This window comes from Myripristis murdjan, chromosome 4 (genome assembly GCF_902150065.1).
Source record: "Myripristis murdjan chromosome 4, fMyrMur1.1, whole genome shotgun sequence".
Taxonomy (NCBI): domain Eukaryota; kingdom Metazoa; phylum Chordata; class Actinopteri; order Holocentriformes; family Holocentridae; genus Myripristis; species Myripristis murdjan.
This window is the reverse complement of record NC_043983.1, coordinates 12,248,850-12,275,536: the sequence shown is the minus strand read 5'-3', so window position 1 is coordinate 12,275,536 and position 26,687 is coordinate 12,248,850. Positions and strand designations below refer to the sequence as shown.

The 26,687-nt window shown below is 42.3% G+C and overlaps 1 protein-coding gene across 1 annotated transcript in view; it reads right to left on the bottom strand.

Annotated features, from left to right (window-relative positions):
- Positions 1-25,144, bottom strand: part of insrb (insulin receptor b) — an 87,324-nt gene extending 62,180 nt beyond the window's left edge. Inside the window, exon 1 of the mRNA XM_030049282.1 lies at positions 23,798-25,144. Within this exon, the coding sequence (XP_029905142.1) occupies positions 23,798-23,891 (94 nt within the window). The 5' untranslated portion in view covers positions 23,892-25,144. The remainder of the gene's footprint in view (positions 1-23,797) is intronic.
- Positions 25,145-26,687: the final 1,543 nt, after the last annotated feature.

Below are 26,687 nucleotides of genomic sequence, written 5' to 3'. Positions count from 1 at the left end.
TGTTTTCATTGGCTCCGAGAGTAGTTCCCCTGAGAGGAAATGATCTTATGGCACCATCTTATCTGAATGAAGCAGATGAGAAAGGGTTAACAAAAATAAAAGCCTGGAAGCAAAAACGCTTCTCTCTACTCATTCATAATCTAGCTGCTGCACGCTCACGCACACATATGCCTGTACTTGGACAGGCAAAAGCAGACACACACACATATGTGTATACACACACATCAGAGGAATGGAGAATTCATTAGGGGCCAGTTTCTAAGAGATGTACAGACGGAAAAGCGGAGCTGCTACTGCTTGTTACTAATAACAATAAGATCCACAACTCCACTCTGTTCTACAGTGGTGTGAGAGGAAATCACCACATGGGAGGGAAGAGTGCTTCATACACTCTGTAAATCAGTATGCCAAGTATTACTGCAGCTGTGCAGCATTGTATTATGCTTAAATTGTTGAATCTGCAGTGGAAAATTAATCTAACTAAAGTATACTAACTAACTAAATGCTTTATTTTATTTCTGTAATGGATGTCTATGGGTTTTGTTCTCCTTTTCACAAGTGCATGTGTGCCTCCTCATAGCCTATGCCTTACAGGAGTTGTGCTCACACACATAGGTAGTATCATGTCTCACAAATGCGACTACATCAGCCTCACTAAGAATATAACCAACACAGGGAAACACTGTTTGCACTACAAACTCCTAATATGTTGTCATCAGGGACACACTACAACTGATACAAGTTACACATGTAAAAAAACAAAATCCAATTTTTTTTTTTTTTTTAACACTAACAATGTTAGACTGTAACAATGTCATCCACAAAGTGAAAACGGGTCTGCACTACTGCTTATTTGCAGGTGTTGGGGGCAGTGGCCAGTCAGTTGACTTCATGCAAATCGCAAGCACTTTGATTTCAGTCTACATCTGTTTAGCTGCTTCCAATCAATCCGCAAGTTTGAGATGGAGAGGGTAAGCAGCCTTAAATTGCTGGTTGTCAACATCAGTGATGACCTCTCCTGAACATGTAACATCACCCAGCTGATCAAGAAAGCACAACAGCCCCTGCACTTTTTAAGGAGACTGAGGAAATTCGGCATGACACTCCCACATTTTCAGCAGCTTCTACAGTTGCATTACAGAGAACATCTTGACCAGCTTCATCACTGTGCAGTATGGGAACGCAAACACCTGCAGGGAGGTCAAGACTGCTGAGAAGATCGCTAGGGTTCCCCTACCACCTTTGCAGGACATCTACCACCAGAGAGTCCATAGGAGAGCCTGCAGCATCATCACAGACTCCACCCACCCCCAACACAGGTTTTTCACACTTATACCCTCTGGCAGAAGGTACTGAAGTATGAAATGCAGGACCTCTAGGCTGAGGGACAGTGTTTATCCTCGGGCCATAACAGATCCCATCCACCCTAACATACACAAAGCATCACACCCACGCAGGTGTACATACACAATGCACACTGCATACTCAGACATTTACTCACTGTCTGAATGTACAATTTTATGTCTCTATATATAGGCCTACCATGTGTACATAGTATTCTGCCCAAACACAATATATCATCACCATTTATTTTATATTGCAAATAGTAGTCTTTGGATTTATTTTCTTGTTATCACCACTGTTATTTTATTTACTTATTTCCTTGTATTTGATATTGTCTTTTTCTATTCCTTGTGTTTCTTTGACAATGGCATTCAGAGTGGAAGGCAAAGGAAGAATTTCATTGTACAGGGAAACATGTTTTTTAACTGTGCATATGACAATAAAAGCTAGGACTTTGATCTCATCTGCTTGCCATCTCTCCCCATTCTTCCATTTGTTTATTTAACAAAGACCAAATCTAATAAAAGCACACACACTCACTGAAGCAAAAGTGAGAATTCATTGCAGACTATTGCCATGGAGTATTTGCTGCTGACCCTCATCATCCTCCAGGTGTAAGCTACCTATTAACTTATCACTGTTAATGGTTAACAAGACAAACATGTCAACAATTCTAGTACAAACTCTGAACAGCAGTGCATCAATGAAATGAGAGGCCTTCTTTGAACGGCTAGCAGCCAACTAGGCCTGTCATAACTGAACAGTTTAAACCAACAGCAAAATACCTTTGTTGGTAATCAGGACGAGCTATCCAAACTTAAAAGTTATCAGACAATGTAAAGATAAAGCTACGTTTATTACAAATACTTAAACCAACTTATGATAGGTCTACACTGGTAATAATTATAGGGCGTATATTGTTTTCCCCACATAAAGGGAGCACTAGTGTTTCACGTAAATACTGCACAGTATGTGCCAAGTTGCCTGTAGTAATTTCTGCTTCTAGAGCATCATGGCTTTACCATACCAAAACAGTTTCACCAAGAGAAACATACAATAGGAAATGTACAAATTCCAAAATCCTGTCATATGCCCATGTAGGGAACCTAACAAAGCCAAGTGTGTTGATATAAGATTGGTCTTATTTGCCATAGTGGCACAATTTTTTCAATGAAAGGCATTAGTCCAAGTAAGATACTAATCAGCAGGTCGATTGTACACCTCAGTACATGGTGTAAGTCCAAGTGCAGCCGCTGTCTGTTCGTTTGTTCAGTTTTACAATGGTCAGCCTGTAGCGTACTGACTATTCAAACAGAGTGTGTGTGTGTGTGTGTGTGTGTGTGTGTACACATAACCTCTGTATGTGAGCGTGCATGTGTGTCAAGGTGGATCTTGGTATTAGGCCACTAGCGATTGAAAGACAATAGTGAGGCCAAGAATAGAGGAAGGCTGAGTTGCATCATGTCCCTATAGACATAATTGGACAAACATCATAAAAAAGGCAACAGCTCTCCATAGCAACAGGTTAGCACCAGTTCGCATAAACACGCCGATTTCTCAAGGAAATAACTCACTAAGAGGATGTTTCAAAACTGACTGGAAGACTTAGAAGTCTGACAAGAAGACATGAAAACTAAAGGCTGTTTCCTTGCTCTTGTTTAATTAGAAAATATATCCCCAAGCCACCATGTGTGCTCTTGATATCCACAGAATTGGACACCAACAAAGCAGACCAAACTGTCAAAGGTGCAAATCCAAACAGTGATGTTTTCAATGTCATATACTAAGGCTGAACAAGTTATCGCAATATTACTAATCTCTAATATGGCTAAGTGCAATATTGAAGTTGCACCAGCTGATGTGTAACAAAACATCGTTGAAAATAAAGCATGATGGTGCTACAGAGATGGCCTGGCAAATGGTATTTTCCAGATGACACCATCAATTTAATAGCCTTTTCAGTGAAAATGAAATCTGTAATACAAAAATGATATCTATTAAAATTGTGAATCATATTGCAATTGCAGTATCTGTAAAATGAATGACAATGACTTCTTTTTTTTTTACCATATTCTTCAGCCTCCCTTGTCTGCAGTGCTGTTTATGAAGAGAAAGCACCCTGGACCATATGAAGAACATGCAATATTACATTTTTCAGTGGGTTTTACACTGTATTAAAGTTTTGAGACCCATCAAGAGCTGGAGACTCAGTGCACTGAGTCCATAGGCTGGTGTCTGGTCATGGTTAAGCACAGCCAACAGAGTGGTTTTCCAGTTTCTGATGGGACCAAGGGGGGATGACATTTGTCCTCCATTATATTCATATTGCTGGGACACAGACAAAAAAAAAAAAAAAATAAAAAAAAAAAATAATTAATTAATTAATTAATCATGTGAACTGGTTGGCAATCAAACCCAAGCCCATTACGTAGCCATGAAAATGGTGTTCACCTCATTGCTAGTGAAACCATTTCTTCTGTCCAAATCAGCAGCCACCCACAGACACTGAAATGAGGCGAGCAGGCTGTTAACTTAAAAAACTTCAAGTGGCTGCTCGTGAGTCAGGACTAAACCCAAGACTTAACCCTCAAGTCAAAGTTACACTTTGAACAGGTTTAGGGTTAGTGTTCCCTGTTCAATTACTGATCTCACCTTCTAATGGGCGACACTGAAAGCTAATGACGGTTCACAGGTTAGGGAGTCAATTTGAATCCCAGGGCACAGTGAAGTGAGCCCCATAATGGCTGGAAATCTAATATGCACACAAATGCAAACATGTGCCCATTGATACACACACACACCCATCTCCAGGGTTTGGTCGGTGTATTGGTGGTGGGACCTCTGAGGCTGAGCGGTTCTCACACATACTCTGCATTGCACGCTTCCCTTCCACCTCAGCGCCAATCAATTATCTGAGACAGACAGACAGACAGAGAGGAAGGCAGGCAGGAGGAAGAGGAAAGGGAAGCGACCAATCTCTGATGTCACCCCCCTTGGCTGATGACTTTTCTGTCAACGTGGGGATGTCAGACTTCAACTGACCCCGTGTTTGTGAATGATACATAATTCACCTCCATGTGAACAGTGACGTACATGTGCTTCCACTCACACACACAAATACACACAGTTTGTTAAAACTCCTCCTTGACACAACACCAGAAAACATATATGTATATATGCATTTTTCTTTTATAATTTCACACAAAAAATTAAACGACCACCAAAATATCCACTGTGGTAAACCAGCTACTATTTCCTTCTTCATCTCACTCTCTCCTGCACGTTTATGCACGCACACACACACACACACACACACAAAAACACACCCAGACAAGCAGTCTATTCAGCCTAGCACAAGTCAGTGTGCAGCCAGCCTTGCCGCTAGCCAAAACCAACTGGTAAAAGGACAATGAATCCAATTTCAGCTCTTATTCAACCCATCAGATAAGGCGCGTGCTGGGATACATTTAAAAAAAACAAAACAAACAAACACTAAATCTGTGTGGGTAAACAAATACAATTGTTCAAAGCCACTGCGGTAGCAACACATTCACACAATCTAACCTGTTAACCTACTGGCTGTTCCATCATTTAAACAGGAAAGGCCGTCAGTTCCATAAACAACAAGCAAATAAATACACAATTCTTCCACTGTGTTGTTGTCATGGGTGACAGAGAGAGAACGAGTAAGAGATAAAGAAAAACTGATCGAAACAGAGAGATAGAGATGTGTAAACCAGTGCAGAAGGTGTCATTCCCAGTGATAAGAGGAACCTTACACCTCCATGTCCCTCCTGCCTTATCTGCTGGACACAACACGCAGGCCTACAGGCCACCCACCTGCTGTCGGCCTGCAGCACTAACTGGACACCTATTGTGCAACACAACAACATAAACTACATTACGCAACATTTGGGGGGTGGGGTGGTGGGGTGGGCAGGATGCAACACAATGATATTCAAGAGGCACAGAGGACATAAACATGACCTTCTCAAATGAGAAGAGACTCTTGAGGGTTTTTTTCCTCTATAAGTAAGAAATACTTTTCCTCTCGACGCATGCTAACATATGGCTCCTGTTGGAGGAGCTTTACTGATACAAAGACACGCTAGCGGGCCACGAGGGGAAGCACTAGACAGGGCTGCTGGGAGCTCGCGCCGCAAAATGGAGTCTTGTTTTGGACTGACAGCAACGAGGGAGAGATGGAAGGAGGGCTGGCTAGAGGGGAGGGGGTCACTGCGGGACAGATGGGGTTAGAGGGAAGGAAGAGGGGAGAGGACAGGGTGGGGATAGAAATGTTATGTAGTCAGGGTTGGCGCCGAGGGCCGCTGTGTCTTTAAAACAATGAGACTTCTCCTCCCTCTTTTCCTCCCAGGTTTAGGAGCAGGGGGAGACAGGAGAGGCGCAGAAGAGGAGAGGGGAGGGGAGGCGAGCGCAACTGGGGAGAGAAAGAAGAGGGGGAGAGGAGGAAAGGGTCAAAGGCAAAAAAAAAAAAAAAAAAAAAAAAGGATGGGGGGTGGGAGTGTAACCTGAGCCTAGGCAGGCAGGCACGCAGGGTGACGTAAGGGGCCTCCAGGAAGGTTTGGGGTTCACATGCATGAATGGAAGACCCCTATAGACCACCGTTACATGACAGGCTACATACATACATACACAAACACACACACAAACATAAATACACACATCACAAACTCTCATGGAAGGTAGATTAGAAGAGAAACCCAGAGGTATGAATAAACTCAAGGACAGATTTCTGTTCAATTCAATAAATAATTTTTTTTCTACTCCTAAACAAATCAAAATGAAATTGGAACAAATTTGTTATAAAATAGTTTTTGTAATGGTAAAGTGAATAGCAGGTTTAGTTGACGGTTTGAATCAAGTGTAATGACCCAAAACCCAGTCTGTAGCTCTGTGTGATATAGAAAAGAATGCTAGACGTTGACCAGGGGGGTGGGGGACAATGACCGTGACCCCTCTGTAGCCCACCCTCCCACTGAGGACCACCCATAAGCAGACAGTTTGGTGCTCTCACTGGCTGTCCCGGAGCTCTTAATTACAATAACAACCCAATCAGCCACTAATGAGGCCGGGGGAGGGAGGCTTCGAGGCCTGTATAGGAGCAGAGCGGAGAATGGAATAACAGAGGAGAGGCTGGAACGTACTGTACCATACTGTGGACCTCTATAGGAGAAATGTGGGCCATCCACCCGCCTTCCCTGTCTATTTGACACTTAATTTGGCAGCAGGAATGAGAAGAGGAGGAGGGAGGTGTTGGGGGGTGTCAGACAAACAGAAACAGTGGAGAAAAAGGTTTGGAGATAGATGGAGATGACTTCGAACAAATACCGGGTTCCACTCCAAAATGTTATATATATATATATATATATATTTGTAAAACCTAAAAAATCCATCTTTAAAATATGTATGCAACTGCATCATCAGAAATGTCACCTCCTCTAAAGCAAAGGTCTGAGGACACACTTTGTCACTATGCATGCTGCTTGAATAGATGTATAATCCACTGTTGATTATCTGTCCCGCAGTTTCCATCTTGTGTCACTATGTGCTGTCAAACTGTCTTTGCATTGATAAAGTCCAAATAGTGTGTGTTTATTGTACTTGTAAATTAAAATGTTTCTGATTAGAAAGTGACATGCCAGAAAAGAGAAAATCAGCTATCAAATCTTCTAGCTGTGATCTGGAGGCAGTGGAACTCAAGATCTAATAAGAATTCCTCATGTTGTGGACACAATCCAGCCATAGTGAAAAAAATCTGATTTAGATTTATCCAAACAGCCAATCAAAGCTCTGTGGACTAATGGGCTAGAGCACATCATCACAACACTGTGACTTGGGGGGAAAAATCCGTTTACCTCTCTTCTTAGCTCAGATTTTTATTTCTTTTACTTGTGTATGTCACTTTCATGAATACACTAGGATCTCAGGAATACTGTGAGGGTGCCTCTGACTGCTTACTATTGGCTTCCTGCAATGCAACCAATGTAATATTTGAAACCTGAAAGTCACTCTGGATAAGAGAATCGTGAATAGATTTAATTCAAGCTCCCGATATTTATTGCATGTCAATACTCTCTCATCTTTCTCTCTTTTAATGTACACAAATATCAAATCTGAAGCAGGAATGTATGCCATAAACAAACGCTTAAAGACCCAGGGAAAGTGACAATTGACATTTTCAGGCAACATGAGGACACCGAGCAAAGCAACCTCACAGAATTAGATCACCATGATTACATCTCCAAAATCACTTTGGCGTGACGGGTGTAACTGAGGTCATATCAGAAACTACTATCTGTGAGGCTGTTATTCAGTGAGCACCCACAGCTGCAGCCTCCATCATAATGTAGCTACAATTTCAGACAGATCCTTATCTTATTTTTAGAGATGCGCTCCCTGCAGAGAATTTAATACGCATCTACCAATAGTAGCAGACTGGCTAGCCCAGTGCTGGTTGGCAGTGGGAAAGTGGAGCACAGCGGCAGTTTTAGAAGGTGAGAGTGGAGCCCTCTCTGGCGGCTCGTCGATGTGGCAGCCCAAAGAGCGGCCTGCCTCTGCCTCTCACTTTAGGGAAGGGCAGCCCACACGTTAGCTTAGCGTGAAACCAGACCTGGCTAGCATGAAACCAGGTGGTGGCTAACTCTGGACCGTGAGAAGTTTCCTCTCTCTGTCAGCTTGGGATGACACTGCCACTGATGAGGTGATCTGCCGATTATAGATTTGTCAACGGCTCAGTTGCTGAACAAACCCCGGGAGAGAAAATATGCGGCTTCAATGCCAAGTGGACTGCCAGTGGAAAAATGCGTTTGTTTGTTAATATAGCTGTGGAAAGTCCTGAGAAGTAAAGCCAGCTCCCTGTGCGCCCACTGCCAAGCTGTGGCTTCTACAGTGAAAAATGATGCTGAGAAATTGCATGAGAGGCATTTTGATTAACATGTACCAACTTGTACCTCTAAAACAAAGAGTGCGTGTGCCAGAAAAAGCGACAGAAGGGGGCAGTTTGTAGAGAAGAAATAGGCTCGGTGTGCCATAAAAACAAAAACACAAATAACAAAACAGAAGTAATGAATACCTGGCTAATGCATATTAGATTTACTGACGACCAACCAAGTGATATGACAAACTAGAATCACTAACAAGTGTATCATGACTGACCTGTACTCCACATGAGGACATCGGATCAAGGGAGAAAGGGAGAGGGGGAGAAACTGAGGAAGGGGAGACAAGAGGGTATGGGTGGTAGGGGGAGCACCTGTTCCTCCACTGCCTCTGCCTCCCATTGAGGAGCATGGCAAGGAGAGCGGCCCAGCCTATTTATATACAACATCGGGTCCCGTTACAGCTGTGGCACAGGGCCAGGCTGTGGCAGACTGAAGCAGGGAGAAAAGAGCAACATGCAGGCCCTGAGCTGTCAGACGGCCGGCCAAGAGAAGAGCGAGGCCTAAATCAGATCACACTGGTGACTTTGGCTCGCCTCCTTCCCTCTACCCTCCAGCACTGGCAAAGAAGAGAGGAGGGGAGGGACACAGGCGGAGGGGGAGAAGTATAGAGACCGAGGGACACAAAGAGACAGATTATAAACACGGAGGAAGAGAGAGGAAGGGGAAAAAGAAAGTGAGGGGGCCAGGCGAGGCGCTGGGTCATTGTCACTTGTTTTCAAAACAATGACTCACTATTGTTTGTTATTCCACCAAGCCTGGTTTGACCTTGGACTCAAGGCTGCGAGAAGGGAGGAGAGCAAAAGTGAAGCAAGAGGAGGAGAAAAGAAGCAAAGAGCAGGACAGGAGATGAGATGGAGGGGGCAGTAGCAAAGTAGCAAAGAAAAAAGATGAAAAAGCAGAGAGATGAAAAGAGAAAGGAAAGGATGTAAACAGAGAGATGAGCAGAGCAAAAGTAAACGCCTGCATTGCCCTGTCTGGCGTCTTGTTAAAATGACAGAGTCTGATAGCAACTGATCACTGCTCTCAAGATCCTAACAACACCAAGCATCCACATGTATGGATCTGTGTGTGGTATGATGATGAAGCTTGTCTTGTCTCCCACTCAACTACTTCATTACGCTTTTAAAGGACATTAGACTTTGATAATGCATCTTTAACCCTTTGAAATGTAAACACCCCACCACTGCACAAAATTCCCTTTATTTCTTTAAAGCAATATTAAAAAATCCACATTTTGGCCTACAAAGGTGCATATTTTTGTTGGAAAGACTCATCTAAAAACCTATCTAAAAATCTTTTTTATTTATGGTAGACCTTTTTGCAGCACAAAAGTTAGAAAAAGTCAAACACAAGTAAAACAAATATAAAAACATTTTTTTTTAAAAAAATATATGTAATAAAGTTAACAAAACATTAAAAAACATGAAATACATTAAAACATTTTTAAATCATTAGTCTGCACTATGACAAAAAAAAATGCATCTTCATCAGCCAAAGTAGCAATGTTGAAATCTTTTTGAGAAAAATAAAAGGGAATTTCATTTAGGTTTCATAGGTTTGACAATTACTTGACCAGGCAATGTTTTACTGAGACAACAAGCGCTTTTTCAGCAGCAGCCATTTTTACTTTCATTCATTCAAATTCACTCCTAGTGGCTGCCCAGTAAAACTGCACTTGGGGGTTATGTGTCATGCTCAAAGGCATTAAGGGAAGGCAGAGCATTATGCAGCCCTCTTGCCCAGATTTTCCAGGATAACCCAGAGATTTGACAACCTTGCGGTTGTGAGGCTGCTTCTCTAACCTTTAGCCTACTGCCACCCCCTGTTCTGATTCCAGTCTCATAATAGCAAACACAGGCCAAGAATTCAGAAGCCTCAGTCCTTTTGTATAGCAGATAAGATTGCCATTGTCTTTGTATCTGAGGTTTTTCCTTACTGCCCAGTTCCTCATTCCAGTTCTCTGCTTTCTCCCTCTCCCTCCCTCTGCCTCACACACTCCTGCAGCGCAGTGCAGCGTCATTTATCTAAACCCCCTCAGATATGATGGGTCTTCGAAAGAATGTTCAGACCATTGTAGCAAACAGAAAACCCCAATCAAAAGTCAAAAAACAAAGTCTGTATACACATGCAACCTGATGTTCAATACCGTCCAGTCATCTGCTGCTAGCTGCACGTATCAACACATATTTTCCAACAAATGTATACGATCAATAGATAGGCCTACAGTTTCGCTGCATTTCTTTCTGCTTATGTCCATATAGAATACCACATGGTTCCCATGATAAACAAGGCCTTAATGTACAACAAGCAACATGTTCACTGTCTGGAAAATAATAGGAAACTAAACACAGACAAAAAAAACACCCTTCTGGCCACAGCTTACAAAACGTCTAAACCAGGTGGTGCTCCATACAAATAAAAAGCATGCTGGGGGAAACAGCATTCCTGACATAGTCAACGCGTTTAGGAACAGAGAGAGGGCTATGAAACGGGAGCAGGTAATCAACTGCAGACTGGACTGTGGCGAAGATATAGAGCAAGACAAGACAGACAACACACACACACACACACACACACACACACACACACACACACACACACACACACACACACACACACACAGACGCACCAAGTGAGTAATACATAAAACATCTGATGTTCCTTTTCATCTTCCCACGTTAGTGAGCGGAGCAGAGCGGCATCTTGGTGTGGTGAGCCTCGGCCTAAGAGGGAGGTAGTCAGGGCTCCATTTTCCTGCTCGACTTCCAGCCACACGGCAGCAGCTGCAGGGCCCAACCCCACCAACACACCGACCCACAAACCAGAGCTACGCATGGGGCTGGAGGAGCTACGCCTGCATGCTGGCTCTGCCAAGTCAGCCTCTTCCCTCCTGTGTGTGTGTGTGTGTGTGTGTGTGTGTGTGTGTGTGTGTGTGTGTGTGTGTGTGTGTGTGTGTGAGAATGTCTCTTCCTTCTTGGAAATCTGTCTTTCTACCTAATTGCTCGTCTGTCCATGTATGAACATTGTGCCGTAGCTGCTCAGAGTTCAAGAGGCAGGCGCACAAGAATTAACAATACAGGACAGAGTTGTGATGGGACACTAAAGCTGCATGCGGAAAGACACTTAAAAGTGTAGCCTCAAGGTATGAGAAGAAAGACTGTGTCCAGAATGTCTCAAGCTTGAATCCCTGGCTTTGAAAATCTGCCCCCTAAACCACAACCATCAAGATACCCATGAACAAGGCACTTAGATGGGCAAACCCTTCTTCCATAAAGTAAAAATGTGTGTTATGTTATAAATGAGTAGCCAAAAGTTCTTCATAAAGCTTCTACAGATATCATAAAGTTGGAAAAAAAGATTTCAAAAGGCTGTGGAAACAAGAGAGAAAGCCTGAAAACAAGGCAAGAATGGTTTGATCTAACCTGCACCTGCCCTGGATTTAGCTCAACACACTAGCGCTGCCTTTTGACACTTGGTAGTTTTAACCTCCAGCTATAACTGTTTAGGGGTTTAGGAGAGGTATTCCCTGTGTGGTGAATGGACGAATGAGCTCATCCCAAGCATGGCAAATCCTATTGATTTGACTGGATTGCTGCAAGGCTGCCAACTCCAAGCTACAGTTGAATTCTAAATTTGATGCAAACGAAGAAAAAGACCCAGAGAGGGGAAAATAATTTGATTCTAACTGCCTTGAAATGAGACTCTGGGTATACGTATATATGTACGAGAGAGAGAGAGAGAGAGAGAGAGAGAGAGAGAGAGAGACAAAGCCAGAGTCTATAAAGAGTGTGAGGAGGCAAGTTAACAAGCAGGGGAGATGGGAAAGCAAAAATGAGGCAGAATTTGAGAGCTAGGGAGAGCAAAAAGGTACAGGAGCAAACAGAGAGAAGGGGGATTGACAAGAGGGAGGGATCTGACGAACCAGGATGGGAAAGAGGGACCAGCAGAGGGGTGGATGGAGGGATGGAAAGCGGAGCGGCCAGGTCAGTTTAATGCCCTGTTTGTCTGTGCTGTTAGACCACCAGCTCTCACTGGCTGCTGCAGGAAAACCTCACATACACACAGATTTATGCACACACGTACATGCAGGCAGACACACGCGCACACACATCCTACCTCTCTCCCGCTACCCTTTTCGAGCATTTAGGCCTACACCCACAGCTTCAATGCCTCCTTCCATTTACAACAACAGAAACAAAAAGTCTTGAGCCAAATTTCAGAATCACTAGAGAAATCTTTGCCCTGCCATAGCACTTCTTTTTTTTTTTTATTTATTTTTTTTTAAAGATACATTTTTTTTGGCATTTCTGCTTTATTTGACAGTCACAGTGGAGATAGACAGGAAAGACAGGGGAGAGAGAGGGGATGACATGCAGCAAAGGACCTGAGGTCGGATTCGAACCACGGTTACTGCGATCGGGACTAAGCCCTGGTACATGGTGTGCGCTCTTGACCAGTGAGCCACCGGGGCGTCCAGCCATAGCACTTATTTTTTATGTATTTATTTATTTATTTAACAATATCACTCCATGGCTTTACATGTGATTTTTATAAACTTGTTATTAATCAAATCTGAGCATCAGTGAAGCATTCAGACCCGAGGCTTTGATTATGTACCAATATTTCCTGCTCTGTTTGTTTTTCCACAGGAACCCCTGCCGATTCCCAAAGATTTTCAAATGCTCCCCCTCTGTTGGTTTTTCCATATAGGATATCCGTGAGCACGCTAGGTATGGCATGGATGGAACACTGACGTCGTTTCAACGTTCAAAAGGCCCCCTGGCCAACAAATCACTCACTGTTACCTAGCCTCTGACAGATGGGTCCCCGGAGTGGAGGGTCTGTGGCTGCGCCGGCATTGTAAAATGACTTCCATTCATTACGCTGTCATTTCGCAGCAAGGCAGCATTCAATATGGGCCCCCTCATAAACTAGGCGCAAGCTCTCAGTCTTTCTGCCCCCCTTCACTCCATCTTGGCATCACTCCCTCCCTCACTAACCCTCTCTCAGATGCAAGTCACCAGTTCTGCCACCCAGAGACAATCCCCTCACTCTGTATGCCTATGTTCCTGCTTTCATCCCATTCCTCACTACTTCACACACACCTACGCACGCACGCGCAGATCAAGGGTTGTACACGTCAACAATCAAATGTCATAGATAATAATAATAAAAAAAAAAAAAAAAAAAAAACACCAGTGTACTTTCTATAATTAAAAGATCAGATTTACTGCTTGGCCAATGGTGTTGTGAGGCACGTTCAGATTTTCTTGCGGCTAAAGTGGCTGACATGATGCGAGATGTGGACTTCCAAATACTGCCACTGCAAAGATATGGAAAAATGATCCTTTGCATGCCTGCTAGGGATGGAAAAATATCACTATTCAATGTATCGCAATACAAAATGTGACAATATGTATCATGGGCACAAAATGAATTGTGATAATACCTGCACTTTATTTTGGGATGACTCACCGCAATTTCACGAGCCGTACATCAAAATTATGAGTTTCACTTTTAAACTTCCAACAATGTTGCTAGACAGATTTTTGACTCAGAAATAAACATGATTCTTCTGAAATACTTTAACATTGAACTTTTTCAGCAAATTATGTCATGATCACACTGAATCATGAAGTTAAATCATATTGTGAAATAAGTCATCTTTTTATTCCTTGAATAGCTAATGAAAGTGCACACTGTCCTTTATAAATTGAATAAAATAAAAATAAATAAATAAGTATATCGTCACAGTCCTCTGTCATGCATACATGCACTAATACGCACACAAGGGGTACACTGAAAAACACAGAAACATTCAGACACAATTAACTGCATACACAAACAGGGACACTGCAGTGGACCGAGCAGAGCAAGAATGAGCTGCAAAGGAAGATGCTGTGATTACTGCCTCTCCATGAAGCGGGTGGTTTCCCTCTCTCTCTACCTGTTGTTCTGTTGACAGTGAGAAGTGGTGAAGAAGCGAGGCAGGTGGGGGGTATCATCTACCTCCTTCAGCAGTTGCAATGTAGCAGTAAGTGCTAAGGACACAAAAAGCTCAGGGCTCTATGCCCAGAGACAAAGGTGGGGAAAAACACCTCAAACCTGTGTATAACCTAAACAATACTCCTGCTCAAAGGCTTAGCATGAAGCACATTATCTCCAATTGTCAGTTATTATTTAGGCTTCTCATACTATCATTGGGATGCTGCTGAGTGTCCTGGTTCCTTTCCTAGGTTTACAAACAAGACTCCAATGACCTCAGAGGTTTGAACAATTCAGACAAATAATGACCAATTATTATGCAAATCAAATCAGATCAGTCAAATTCTAATTATAAAAATGACTCTCCTAAAGCTTGATTTTAAACACAGCATTCCCTTTCAGCACAGCCACATTTGATAATCAGCAACATTTAAAAACTGCATGAATTACAATTCCTTGAGACAAAACAAGTGTGTTAAATGCAGAGGGGAGACTCGTAGAGAGGGGAGGCGGGGGGGCACTGTAGACTACTACTAGCACAGCTAGTGCTGTCACCATAGTAACCCATCTCAGGCTGGTTCATCAGGACAAAAACAGAGCCCCCCCCTTCTCCACCCCCACCCAATTTACACTCGCATATCCCATCACCAAACACATAAGACACACAACCATAAGCACTCATAAAAGGACGCACCAAACACACAGGTGCACAAGAACACAAAGACACACACACACAGCAGCAAACACAACATAATCAGAGGTCCATGTGACTGGGTGCTGTTGTTCATGATGTGCAGGTGTACATGTTAAGCATCACTTAGGCCCAGCTGGAGCAAGCTGGCCTAATAAGAGAGGAGAAAACAAAAAGGCAAGGGGGAGGGGAGAGAGAGGTGGCAAATGGATGGCGTTCACACCTTTAAGAGGTATGAAAGACGAGGCTTTCCCACCCCATACAGAGTGGGATTAGCAGGTGTGTGTTTGTGTGTGTGTCCGTGTGTGTGGAACACAGGTCTGCAGGCTGTGCGCATCTGCAGTGTGAAAGAAAAACAAATCAGTGGATGAGAGTGAACCCTCTCACCCCTCAATGAAAACGCACACAGAGCAGGAGAGGCAAGAAGGGAGGGAGGTAGGGAGGGAGGAAGGGAGAGAGAGAGCGATGGATATGGGAAGAGAGGGAGTGTCTGTGTGGAGAGGGAAGGAGAGATGAAGCCAAGAGTCACAACACATGGGAGGGAAAGGGGAAGGTGAGGAAGATATGGAAGAGAAAAATAAATAACAATACCTCTGAGGCAAAGGAGGGCTCCAATACCCAAACATGTAGACTGTCTCACTGTTAAGCTGAGGTTAGTGTATGTACATCTAGATGCATACATATAAGCACATAATAGTGTCAGGTTTAAGGTAGTTATATAGACATTTAACTTGTATCTGCCAGAGAGACATACATACATATACAAGGTGTCTGTTTGGTGTAAGCTAGCTGCGTAACATTAACATAATAAATGACGACTCTTGCATCATAACGCTGCACAAACTGGAAAATCAAGCTAGCGTCTTCTGGTAAAAATAACACAACATGACCAAATGAACTCCCTGTAGCCATTAAGAGCACACTGGATTAATGTTAAGCTCTCAATGATTAATGAGACCTAATTGTAAACCAACAAGGGCCCAAAGAGCAAAGTGCGACCATTTTTTGAGATGTTTACAGGGAGACCCATGAGGAGAACCTGTTGCATGCAGCGAACTGTTGTCTTAGGCCGCAATGAGCTCCATTTCAAATCTTGACTCACTCCCTGAGCTCCCAAAGCTACAGAAGGACTATTTTTCATGCTTCTACGCACTGCAGCACAACTCTTCCATAATCCAATGAGGTAACAAAATTGTTTTAGCCAAAGCTGCTTTCCGTGTAACTTCACTGTCAACTTGGAGTATACCAGGCTATTATCAATCACAACATTTCCAATACCAAACTAAACCTCATTTTTCAAATAACAAATGTCAACAGCCATCCGGGTCTCTCCGTGACATGTAACTCCAACTGTGGCCTAACATCTACGATCAATCAGTTAGGCTAAGCCACATTCATTATATTTAGCCAATATTCCTATATTTCATTGCTTAAATCAATTCATTCCATTCTGCTGTAACAGTGATCAACATTGGGATCCCGTGGCTGTGTGTGTGTGTGTGTGTGTGTTGGGGGTGGTCTAGCTGTGATTAACTACTGAGAGATTCGCTGGGCTGTGCGTCGAAGGGCCGCTCTAGTCATATGACAGACCTCAAAATACTTTTAACCCATCAGGTTCAGTTACAAAGCCACTCCAGCTCCAAGCAAACAAACACAAATGCAGGTATAAGCTCAGATGCTTAGATGCCAAGGCAGGAATCGGTCTCGGTGCATAAATATACACACACTGTAAGCAGGTTACAGATACACATTTACTCCAAAGTCTTTGAACTTTCTATCACACATTTTCAGAAGCCTTATTACACACACTGTAAACACGAAGCTGTTCCTTCACACATCTTTCAAAGACACAAACACACATTCATCTAAATAGACCTTCATCAGAGCCATCAGAGAGCAGAGGGAGCCAGGAGGGACAATCCTGAAACAGGCAGGGGCTTGGTTTCTTGCTAAAGGACATACTGGCAGGGACGGGCACATTACTAGTTGAAGTCATCTACAACTTTTAGTTTCATTTACACTTAATCTGTTAAAATGTTTTATTCAATCGATAAATCATTCAGTCAAAATAAGTGTCAAAATAATGACAAATTCTTATAGGAAGCTGGCACAGCCCTAAGTGATGTCTTCAAATTGGTTCCTTAGCACGTCCAACAACCAGAAAGAAAAAGTATTCATCATAAAATGACAAGAAAAGAAAAGCAAGCAAATCTTAGTATTTTAGTGATCATAGTGAAGCTGTAATCAACAAATGTTTGGCATTATAGGAATTTGTTCTGGTGAGTTGGTACAACACACAGCTTACATTCACACGACCTATATACACTCAGTGGCCACATTATTAGGTACACCTGTACAATCTAATACAATCCAATACAAATGTTCTGCCACAAACTTTATTTTTATGATGCCTATAATACTCAGGTTTTCTTTTTGTCACACTAATAGAGGTATTAATTCAATTATGTGTTTGACACTGAGCTCATAGTTAGTGGTGCTGTTGTACTGGACAGCATTAATTGAGAGGTGTTTCTAATATTCTGTCCCCCTCATGTATATGAAAAGGGAGGACAAAAAATTAGAAACGCCTCTCAATATAATGCAGTCCAGTAGAAGACCTCTGCAAACTACAACCTCACAAATAAACATATTATTAAATTTACACATTCTCCACAATGTCAACAAAAACTGAACATTATAAACTTTCTTAAAAAGGTATAATTAATGACAGATTTGTTGCACTGAATTGCATTAGATTCTACAGGAGGCCCTATTAAAGTGGTCACTAAGTGTATTAAAACAATAACAGGGCTTGGTGATATGCACAAAATCAAATATCACACTATCTTTGACCAAATACCTCAATATTAATTCTGTGATATTGTAGGGATGACTGTTTGTGTTTTCATATGATATTTACACGCAAGAGTTTTTGCTTAACAATCATCAGTAGTGTGCATATGATGAACAAGCGAGTAGACATAAATAATAAAACAGCTAGAGCAGTATAATAAGTTCAGAGAATCGTGTCTCTTTACTCTGACTGCAGCTTTTAACCCCAGAAAAAGGCAACACTTAATCAGGATATAACATTATCTCAAATCCCAGATGATATCTGGTTTCATAAAACAATATTAAGACACTGATATGTCACCCAGTCCTAATAAATATTACAAAAAATAAAATGGGACAGTTACCAGTGAAATAAGGAGATGTCTAATCACTGTGGCAGCTATCTAAGGGTGCCATCAATTGTGACTGTGCCAGAAAAAAAATAAACAAACAAATAAAATCCATAAATGACTAAAATGATTAATCAATTATCAAAATTACAATCACTTGATTTTCTGTCTATCAACTATCTGATTGATGGTTTCAATGCTATTATTCAACATGTAACCTTCAAATTGCAAGACAGTCGTCTGACTCCTCTGACAACCAGGCCTCCAGGCTGCACAAACACATCAACACAGAGTCCCATGTGGTATTCCACCCAAACCTGAGCATTACTCTCAACCCCAGCCACTGTCTGGTCCCACCAGCCAGAGGGCCCCAAAGGGTCCCCTTGCTGATCCCGGCATTACAGGGATGGCTCAACTTGGATTTTACAGTGTGAAGTCACCGACAGTTAAAATAGGGCCGATCCAAACAGCAACAACACCATCAAATCAGATTGCTGCAGCATAGCGTAACGGTGCACTCGGTGTGTTTGTGTGCGATCCCCCGCACCCCCACCCCTCTCCAAGCTAGGCCACATTTCTTTGCGGTGAGCAGAGGTTTATATAAACAGTCATAGTTCTCTATCTAGGAATGGGAGTCAAAGAGCAGGGCATCAGCTAAGCTCCACATTAAAAAAACAGCCCTGTGATACACAGACCTGTACAGACGCACATACTTTTTCCAATCCCTCACTCTTTTCACATGACAGGATGCTGTGTCTCATTTAAAAAAAAAAAAAAACCTCAGCTGTATGATAAATGTGCTGCATTTCTATAATGTTTCTCTAGTTTACAGACCACTAGAAGAGCTTTACTATGTTTGCCTCACATTGACCAATTTACTCACTCTCACACACACACACACTGATCGCAGAGGCTGCTATGCAAGGTGCCAAGTTGCCCCTCAGGGGCAGTTAGGGGCTCAGTGTCTTGCTCAAGGACACTTCAACACAAGCTCTAGAGGAACTGAGGATCAAACCAGGAACCTTCCGATTACCAGAAGATTGCTCTACCTCCAGAGCAACACCACCCATTTAAAAAAATCCATTCAGTCATTTTAATCAATCATCTCTCTTTTTCAAAGACTAGATTAAAAAAAAGCCTTTCCAATTAATGACTAAAAACTGAGTAACAGCGTTACTTAGTCATGAAGTGCTTTTCAAAAGCAGACAATGCTGAGCACACAAGCAAACATGCTGAAGGAATGTTTTTGCTTGTCAGCCAATCAAACAGTGATGCATTGTGGGAGTCAAAGGTCAGGATGTGTTTTTTATCCTGCACTTCTATCGCTGTTGGACAAGGAGTGCTGCAAGAAAGGCTGCTTGGAACACACACAAGTGCAAACAAGATTTAAAAAAAAAAAAAGTGCAATGGGGAAGCAAGGAAATTTTGAAAAGGGTACTTAGAAAGATAAGCGCAGAGGAGGAAGTACTTAGGAAAGGCACCCCAACAGTTAATTTCCCTTTGCAGTACATATTGCCTTCCTGGCTAACACTCCCCAAGTGTAACATGCAAGTGGTGTGCTGACTGTGTGTTGGCTCTGTGGACGAGCCAAACACAATGGCAATCTGCAACCAATGGTGTGGCTGCATTGTGACAGCCATGATTCTGTACATAGCTATCAGACATATTACTATCTTTCCATAGAGGCGTACTGTGCATAGGAACAAGAGATACAATGGCCATATACTGTGGGTAACATTTGATCAATTGCTTAAAATAAATGTCTATCTGGAAGTCAAAGTGTTTTCTTATGAAAATTAATTTTGATGATTTACCCAGCAGCCCAGGGAAGCATTCACTACACTTTGCATACTCAAGTATATTACATATTCTAAACGCAGGAATTTTTATAAGCAAAATAGAGAGTGAAAATATTGTTCTCACCTTCATATCAGCGATGAGTATTTAATCTTGAATCTGCCTAAAAATCGACTGTAAAATGTCATTCATTCCACCAACCAGTCCAACCTTAATATTATTCTGTGGCAAATGCTCATTGTGCAGTTTGTTATTATCCTGTTATTTTGTGGTGACACATGTTATGCAATGCACCCATTAGATGAACTGGGTGTATAGGGAGACAATGGGCACAGCATGCAGCCCACCCCTTAACGCTGCTGCCCTAGGACACACTGTTCACATACACGGCCTCCACTACTAGACTGTCTCTCTCTCTCTGTCTCTCTCTCTCTGTCTCTCTCTCATACACACAGATACACAGAAAACACAGACAGCCCAGAAGAGAGCAGGTCAGGAGCTGAGAGAAATGATCCTGCAGACACTAGAGTCTGACTGGTGTGTAGATGCATGTGCGTGTACACACACACACACACACATACACACAGGCACCTACAGGGTGGGCCACTTCAAACACATTCCACACCACGCACGGCATTGTGGGAAAATGCCACTGTGCGCTTCAGTGAAGGGTGCCTGAGGATTCCACACAAGCCACAGACAAACTCTCTCACTCACACACATAATATGGAGAGCATCTCCATTAGTATATCTTTCATGTTACTACTACCCTGTTTTCAAGTCAACATATTACTCCACCAGCATGGTTCAGAAGGACTCGACTAGCTCCTCCTGAGTGAGGAAGACTGTTTTGGATATTTAACTCTGATTGTCTAAAAGTATGTGGGATTCTGGAGGCTTTCATGCAGTCTGTCTGACAGTGCCGATTAAAGAAGCATACAGCATACATACTGAGGCATGCACACACACATGCACACTAGCCTTTCCAACAGAGCTGTGCTCACAAGCCTGAGAGGAACAAGAAGGGGGCAAGGCTCCTGGTTGCAAAACTTGTTTTTCACTAGTTAGCCCAGGAGAACACAACAGCTCACCAGTTCCTTCACAGGGCTGCTCACTGATAACTCTGTCTTCTCACATTCACCGGCTCCATGACAAACAACCCAATCAACATCAACTAACAACCGCCTGTAAAAACCACTTTATTACATTCTCCAGCCTGCAGTCAGCAGATCACAGCCACAGCGTGGTTTACATATCAGTACTTCCCCTTTCCCATGACTGAGGTGGGAATGTCAAGCAACGTGTGGATTCAGAATGAAATATTCCAAGTATTTTGGTCGTTGTTTGCCCCCCCAGCTATAAACGTCTCAGAGTGCCAAATATGGTCACTTCCCAGATAATATTGAATAAATCAGGGACCAGAAACAGCCAATGACAAGTACCCCACTTCCTGAGAGACAGAGAGATACAGGGGAGAGAGAGAGAGAGAGAGAGAGAGAGAGAGAGAGAGAAAACATAGGAGGAGAAAAGAAAGGAAAGGGAGAAAAGAAAGACAAGAGAGAGAGAGAGAGAGAGAGAGAGAGAGAGAGAGAGAGAGAAGGGGGTGGTGTTGTACCAGCAGTCCTGTCTCACAAGATCCCCTTTCAGGGGCCTCCTGTGTAAAATACCCAGAACATTTCCTTTGAACCTGGCCTCAGGAGCCATTTTTAAGTGATATAACTCAGAGTGGGAAGACCACTAATGCCACAGAATAGAAAACTAGAAAAAAGAAAAAAAAAAACTAACGTTTTTATTAACAATTTCATCTGGGTGTTTGTTTTCTGCCTTTTATCTTGGTCTTACTGTTCACTTGCTATCACCACATGGAGTTGGTTCATGCACTGACATGCCTTATGGATGGGTAACACATCTCTTTCACATCCCAATGCAAAAACACAAATCTCAAAAGTACAAATACAAAACACTACATTAATATTAAAAACAAAATAAATGTACAGAAACACACTCAATGTCTGTATGGTTGCATTACTTTCAAAAATACTTTTAACCGCAATGGATCTGCTTTGCATGAAGACATTCATTCATCAATTCAAACGAAGATAGCATGACAGTAGTAGGCTAATCACGTGGCTCAGTGTGGTATCTGCTCTAACAAACTAATATGGCCCAATTTTCTTCCCATTCAAGTTACTAACATTTTGTATAAAAATCACTTAGGATGCAGTTAATATACTGTAGCAGGTGCAAAACAACAAATGGCTGGAAAAATGCAACCATTTTCATATAAATGCAGTATATAATGTAGTGATAAATGACAATAACAAGACAGGCATATCATCATAACCGAAATGTCCAGCTATAAACAAAAATCAGTTCCTTTCAGACAACCAACAAGTTTTTCCCTAAAATACACTATTTGTGTGTGCAGTTTAGCACTGCTCACTAGCATGTGTAATATGAATTCAAAAAAAGATTTGTGGCAAAATAAAGGTGGTGGATCGCTTCTATACAGCCAGTAAAAACATGGGTAAGGCGAGTGTATATGCCCTCCACTACATCCCTGGCACGGCTCTCCGGTAATCGTGTATATTAAAAATTAAGAAAGAAAAGAAAGAAAGAAATTCCCGGTTACAATTCATCGCTTAAGTGATAACAACGTTACGACGAGGTCCCTACACAATTTACAAGCGGGACCATTAGGTGTAACTCTCTATCTGTGAAATGCAGCGACGCAAAATATCACTGCTTTGTTTTGATCCCACGTTCCTATAAGTCCAACGTGGGCGATCAAAATCCTATTTCATTGATAAAAATACAACACGGAACAAGACATTCCCCGGTAGGATAACGCCCATCCGAGCATCCAAACTGAAGCTGGGGCGTAATGTAGGCTAATCCGCCACTTTAAGGGGATTTCGGGAACTTCTTAGCGTCGGTGGCTAAATGTGTTTACGTTCAGGCTGCAGCAGCGGCATCGTGTATGTATGTTATTGGTGTGTGCTAGTCGCCATGAGAGGCCTAGCTGCGCTCACAGGGCCAATCCTGCAACTCCCAGTTTAGACTCGCTGCAGCAGACCACCCTCGTCCAGTTACAGCGACTAATCTGGCCCTGGGGCTGACGCATCCAACAGGCCTCTACAATATGTATCTTTAAGAGACAGGGCAGGGGGCGGGGATATTCCTCAATAACTTTACGAGGAAATATCAATTATCAGTACACAGCCAAGTGAAAACTAAAATTACCAGCCCCTTAATTAGACCCTATACCCTGTAAAACTCTGGGTACGCGTCGAGATGAGGATTGCTATGAATAAAAATCACTTTCTGAAATAATGAAGGAAAAACAGTAAAACGAGTTGTGCACTGTTTTCTAAGTTCCTTGATCGAAAATAAGCAATAATGCTGAAATAGTACACCAGGGGACTTGCACTACCTGTGGTAACTGGAATGCTAAATGTTAAAATGACCTTATGACAATTCATATTTTTTACTTCCTGTGGTATCACTACATTACTGCAACTCAGCGGTGTGTTTATAGTGACCAAATCATATTTTGTGGTGGTTTTGTCTCCTATAGTATCACTATAATATTCCTACAAGGATTTTTACTTTTGCTGTGTACCATCCTAAAATCATTAGAGAATTATGATATTTTTATTTCCCTGGACTTAACTTGGGGAAAAAAACACTTCAGAGGTACTTTCTGTGCAATTCTAAACTATGATTAGTTTGCCTACATGTGTTTAAGTTTAAATAATGAAATGCAAGTTAGATGATAATGTGGTATGCAAAACATGTAGAAACACTGAAAATATATAAAAAATTAAAATACTTACTTTCTCCATTTATTAGTCCACACTGGCATACAACGCAGATGCAGACAATAAAAAGCACAATTTGTGTTCGCAGCTTTATCGTCCACCGCCTCATTTTGACTCGGGGTATGTTCTCCTCTTGAGGCTTTTTCAGAAACTATGATCTTTGAAGAGCAAAGTTTGTTTCAAATGCGTTGGAATATCAAAAGTAAGAAACCATTCTCCAAAACGCAATGTACAATATAATCAACTTGTCAATATGTCCCCCCCACCTTGAGAAGAGGCCGGGTGGGGGTCCAACGTGGTTTTAGTTTAATTTCAAAAATACCCTCCCAGCCAAGTTTCTGATATATGTGAGCCCTGGAAAATGCAGACCACTAAATAACGTGATCTTGGGTTCTGGCGGCACATGTGCGAATAAAAAGCTTCATTTTCCATAAGTGGATGCGATAGTTCACGTTCATCTGTTTAGTGTAGTGTTCCAATGAATCCAATTGGGAAAATAGTAATAATATCCCAGTCACAGGGCTAGTGAGGAGTTCCCCAAAGGCGATCCACTCGCCCCGGGCTCATTCCACTGTAAAACACTGCTTCAATGATTGAAGACCCACTTCATATACAGCTGGGAGAGAAGATTTTGTGCACATCATTTGAAAAAAAAAGTCTCCTCTTCGATTCGTCCAGTCGATCTGGGCCGAAGTCATGGATATCGCCCAAGACAAAACCAAGAACAAGAGTTGGCTGGCTTTGCTTTTTTGTTTTTAGTCCACAGGTCGCTATATCCCCCCTTTCTCTGCCTGCATCTCCTCGGGAAGCTCACCTTTTTAAGACGAGTAAAGACAAACAGGAGCACATCCCAGGAAACTCCTCTGAATACGTGCAGGAAAAACGTGCAGCGATAGCTTTCCCTACGACCTTCCTCTGAACTCCTTCACCCCCGCTGACCACGCCGCGAACAAATGAACACCCATAAACGACAAAAGGGGGGAAGAAAAACACACACACACAGAAAAACTTGAGGCGGGCGTTACTTCTTTTTTTTTCAGTCGCCGTGAAAAACGAAAAAAAGCGGCAGCATTCACTAGCACGTTGCTCTTGAAGTGAGAAAAACTCTCCACCACGCCGCCCGTTTCTTTTTCTCAGATTAACGTTAGCTGGGGGGGAAACAGCTAACGTTAGCTAGCTAATCCAAAACAAACGAGGTTTCAGTGTCGGCGGTAGAGTAAAAAAAAAATAGCAAAGTGAGTATCCCGTCTCCGACAGTCAAAAACGATGAGGTAAACAAACGTAAAAGACTTAAAAAGAAGGGTCAAGTGTAAAAACTTGGATCTCCGTTTAGCGGTGGCTCTCCCTCAGGTTCCCCCTCTTTCCGTCTCTTCTGTGAGTCTCTCCACCAGTAAACAAGTCCTGCCAGTCAGCTGGGGCACACATGGTCTGCGGCAAAGGCCGGACCGGATCACCGCCAACTCACTGCGCGGAGTGCGGATCTGGACTGTCTGACCGAGCGCTGCTGCTGGACCGCTGCTCTTTGTCAGGGATGTAATGGAAGGTAAACCCGGGTAAAACTCACTGTGCCTACCTTTTTGTGTAAGGAATAGAGTTTATACACCGTTTTACCATGACAACAAATTTATCTGAAGTTGGTTTATAGTATGCACCATTGTAAATAATGCCAAACTGATGCAAATTATATAGATAGTGAATGAGACTATAACTTGATTTTATTATTATTATTATTATTATTATTATTATTATTATTATTATTATTCCTACTACATGCATAATGGGTCTTTGTCAACAAGTTAAACAATAAGTCTTTTGTGTTACAGGCTGACTTAGTTCATATGGGGTCACTTGTGTATAACTGGGTATTTTTGTGGAGAAGCTATTCTTAGACAAGATTTGTACCACGAATTTAGTGAGTATTCCTGCCCTTGTCTGCCTTGGCTTTGGCCTTGAAATTAGGGCTTTTAGAACTGGTGAGGAGGGCACTCGAGTTGAACTGGCAGCGCACGCTCTTTTCCATTTTGTAGCCAAGAACAATGGGAATAACCAACATTTAACCGAGAAGCCACAAGTGAAGCAACTGCAGTCCTTTTTTTTTTTTTTTTTTTTTTTTTTTTTTGTTCAGGACCAAATATAGCACCCTGCAAGCACCCTGCATGCATGCACAGCCAGGTGGCACATAGCACCAACTGAAATGGGCCAATACATTTAAATAACAATCAGAATAACATGCAATTATTAAAAAAAAAAAAATCTGTTTTTAATTTCATCCCCTGCTGATTTTTTTTACTTTACAGAAGGCATACTGAAATGACAGTGTCTCTCAGAGCAGTGTAAATATTACACGCTCCCTTGTCCTTGCAGGCAGGAAACAGAGAGGAAGGTACACATTACAGTTCCTTCCATTTTGCATAACAAACATCCTTGTAATAAACCTGTCCTATTGATGGGATTTAACTGCACACTGCCTGGAAGTTCTTCTTGTCACCACTCAGTGGGTGGTTGGCTCTTGGCAGTTTATGATAAACAGACCACAGTCTATTTGTTTCATTTGCCTAAACTTCATGGGTATTGGAATAGAATAGAATAGAATAGAATAGAATAGAATAGAATCCTAAGGCTTCCTGTAAATTGTTTATCATGCCGTGCAGATTGTGTGCTGGGATGGGCACACACTGCTCTGCTCTGCTGAGCCTGTGGAGTAGTTGTTAATCTGTGGAATGTTGTTAGTCAGTGAACAGAGTAAATGAGGACTTAGTGAGATTAAATGTCACAGGTCTGAAGGACTAAGGGTTGTGGAATCTAGTCAAAACAGATCTCTGTTTGGCAGTCACACTGCTTGGCGACAATCAGAGGTCATTCTTCTCTTCTCTTCTCTTCTCTTCTCTTCTCTTCTCTTCTCTTC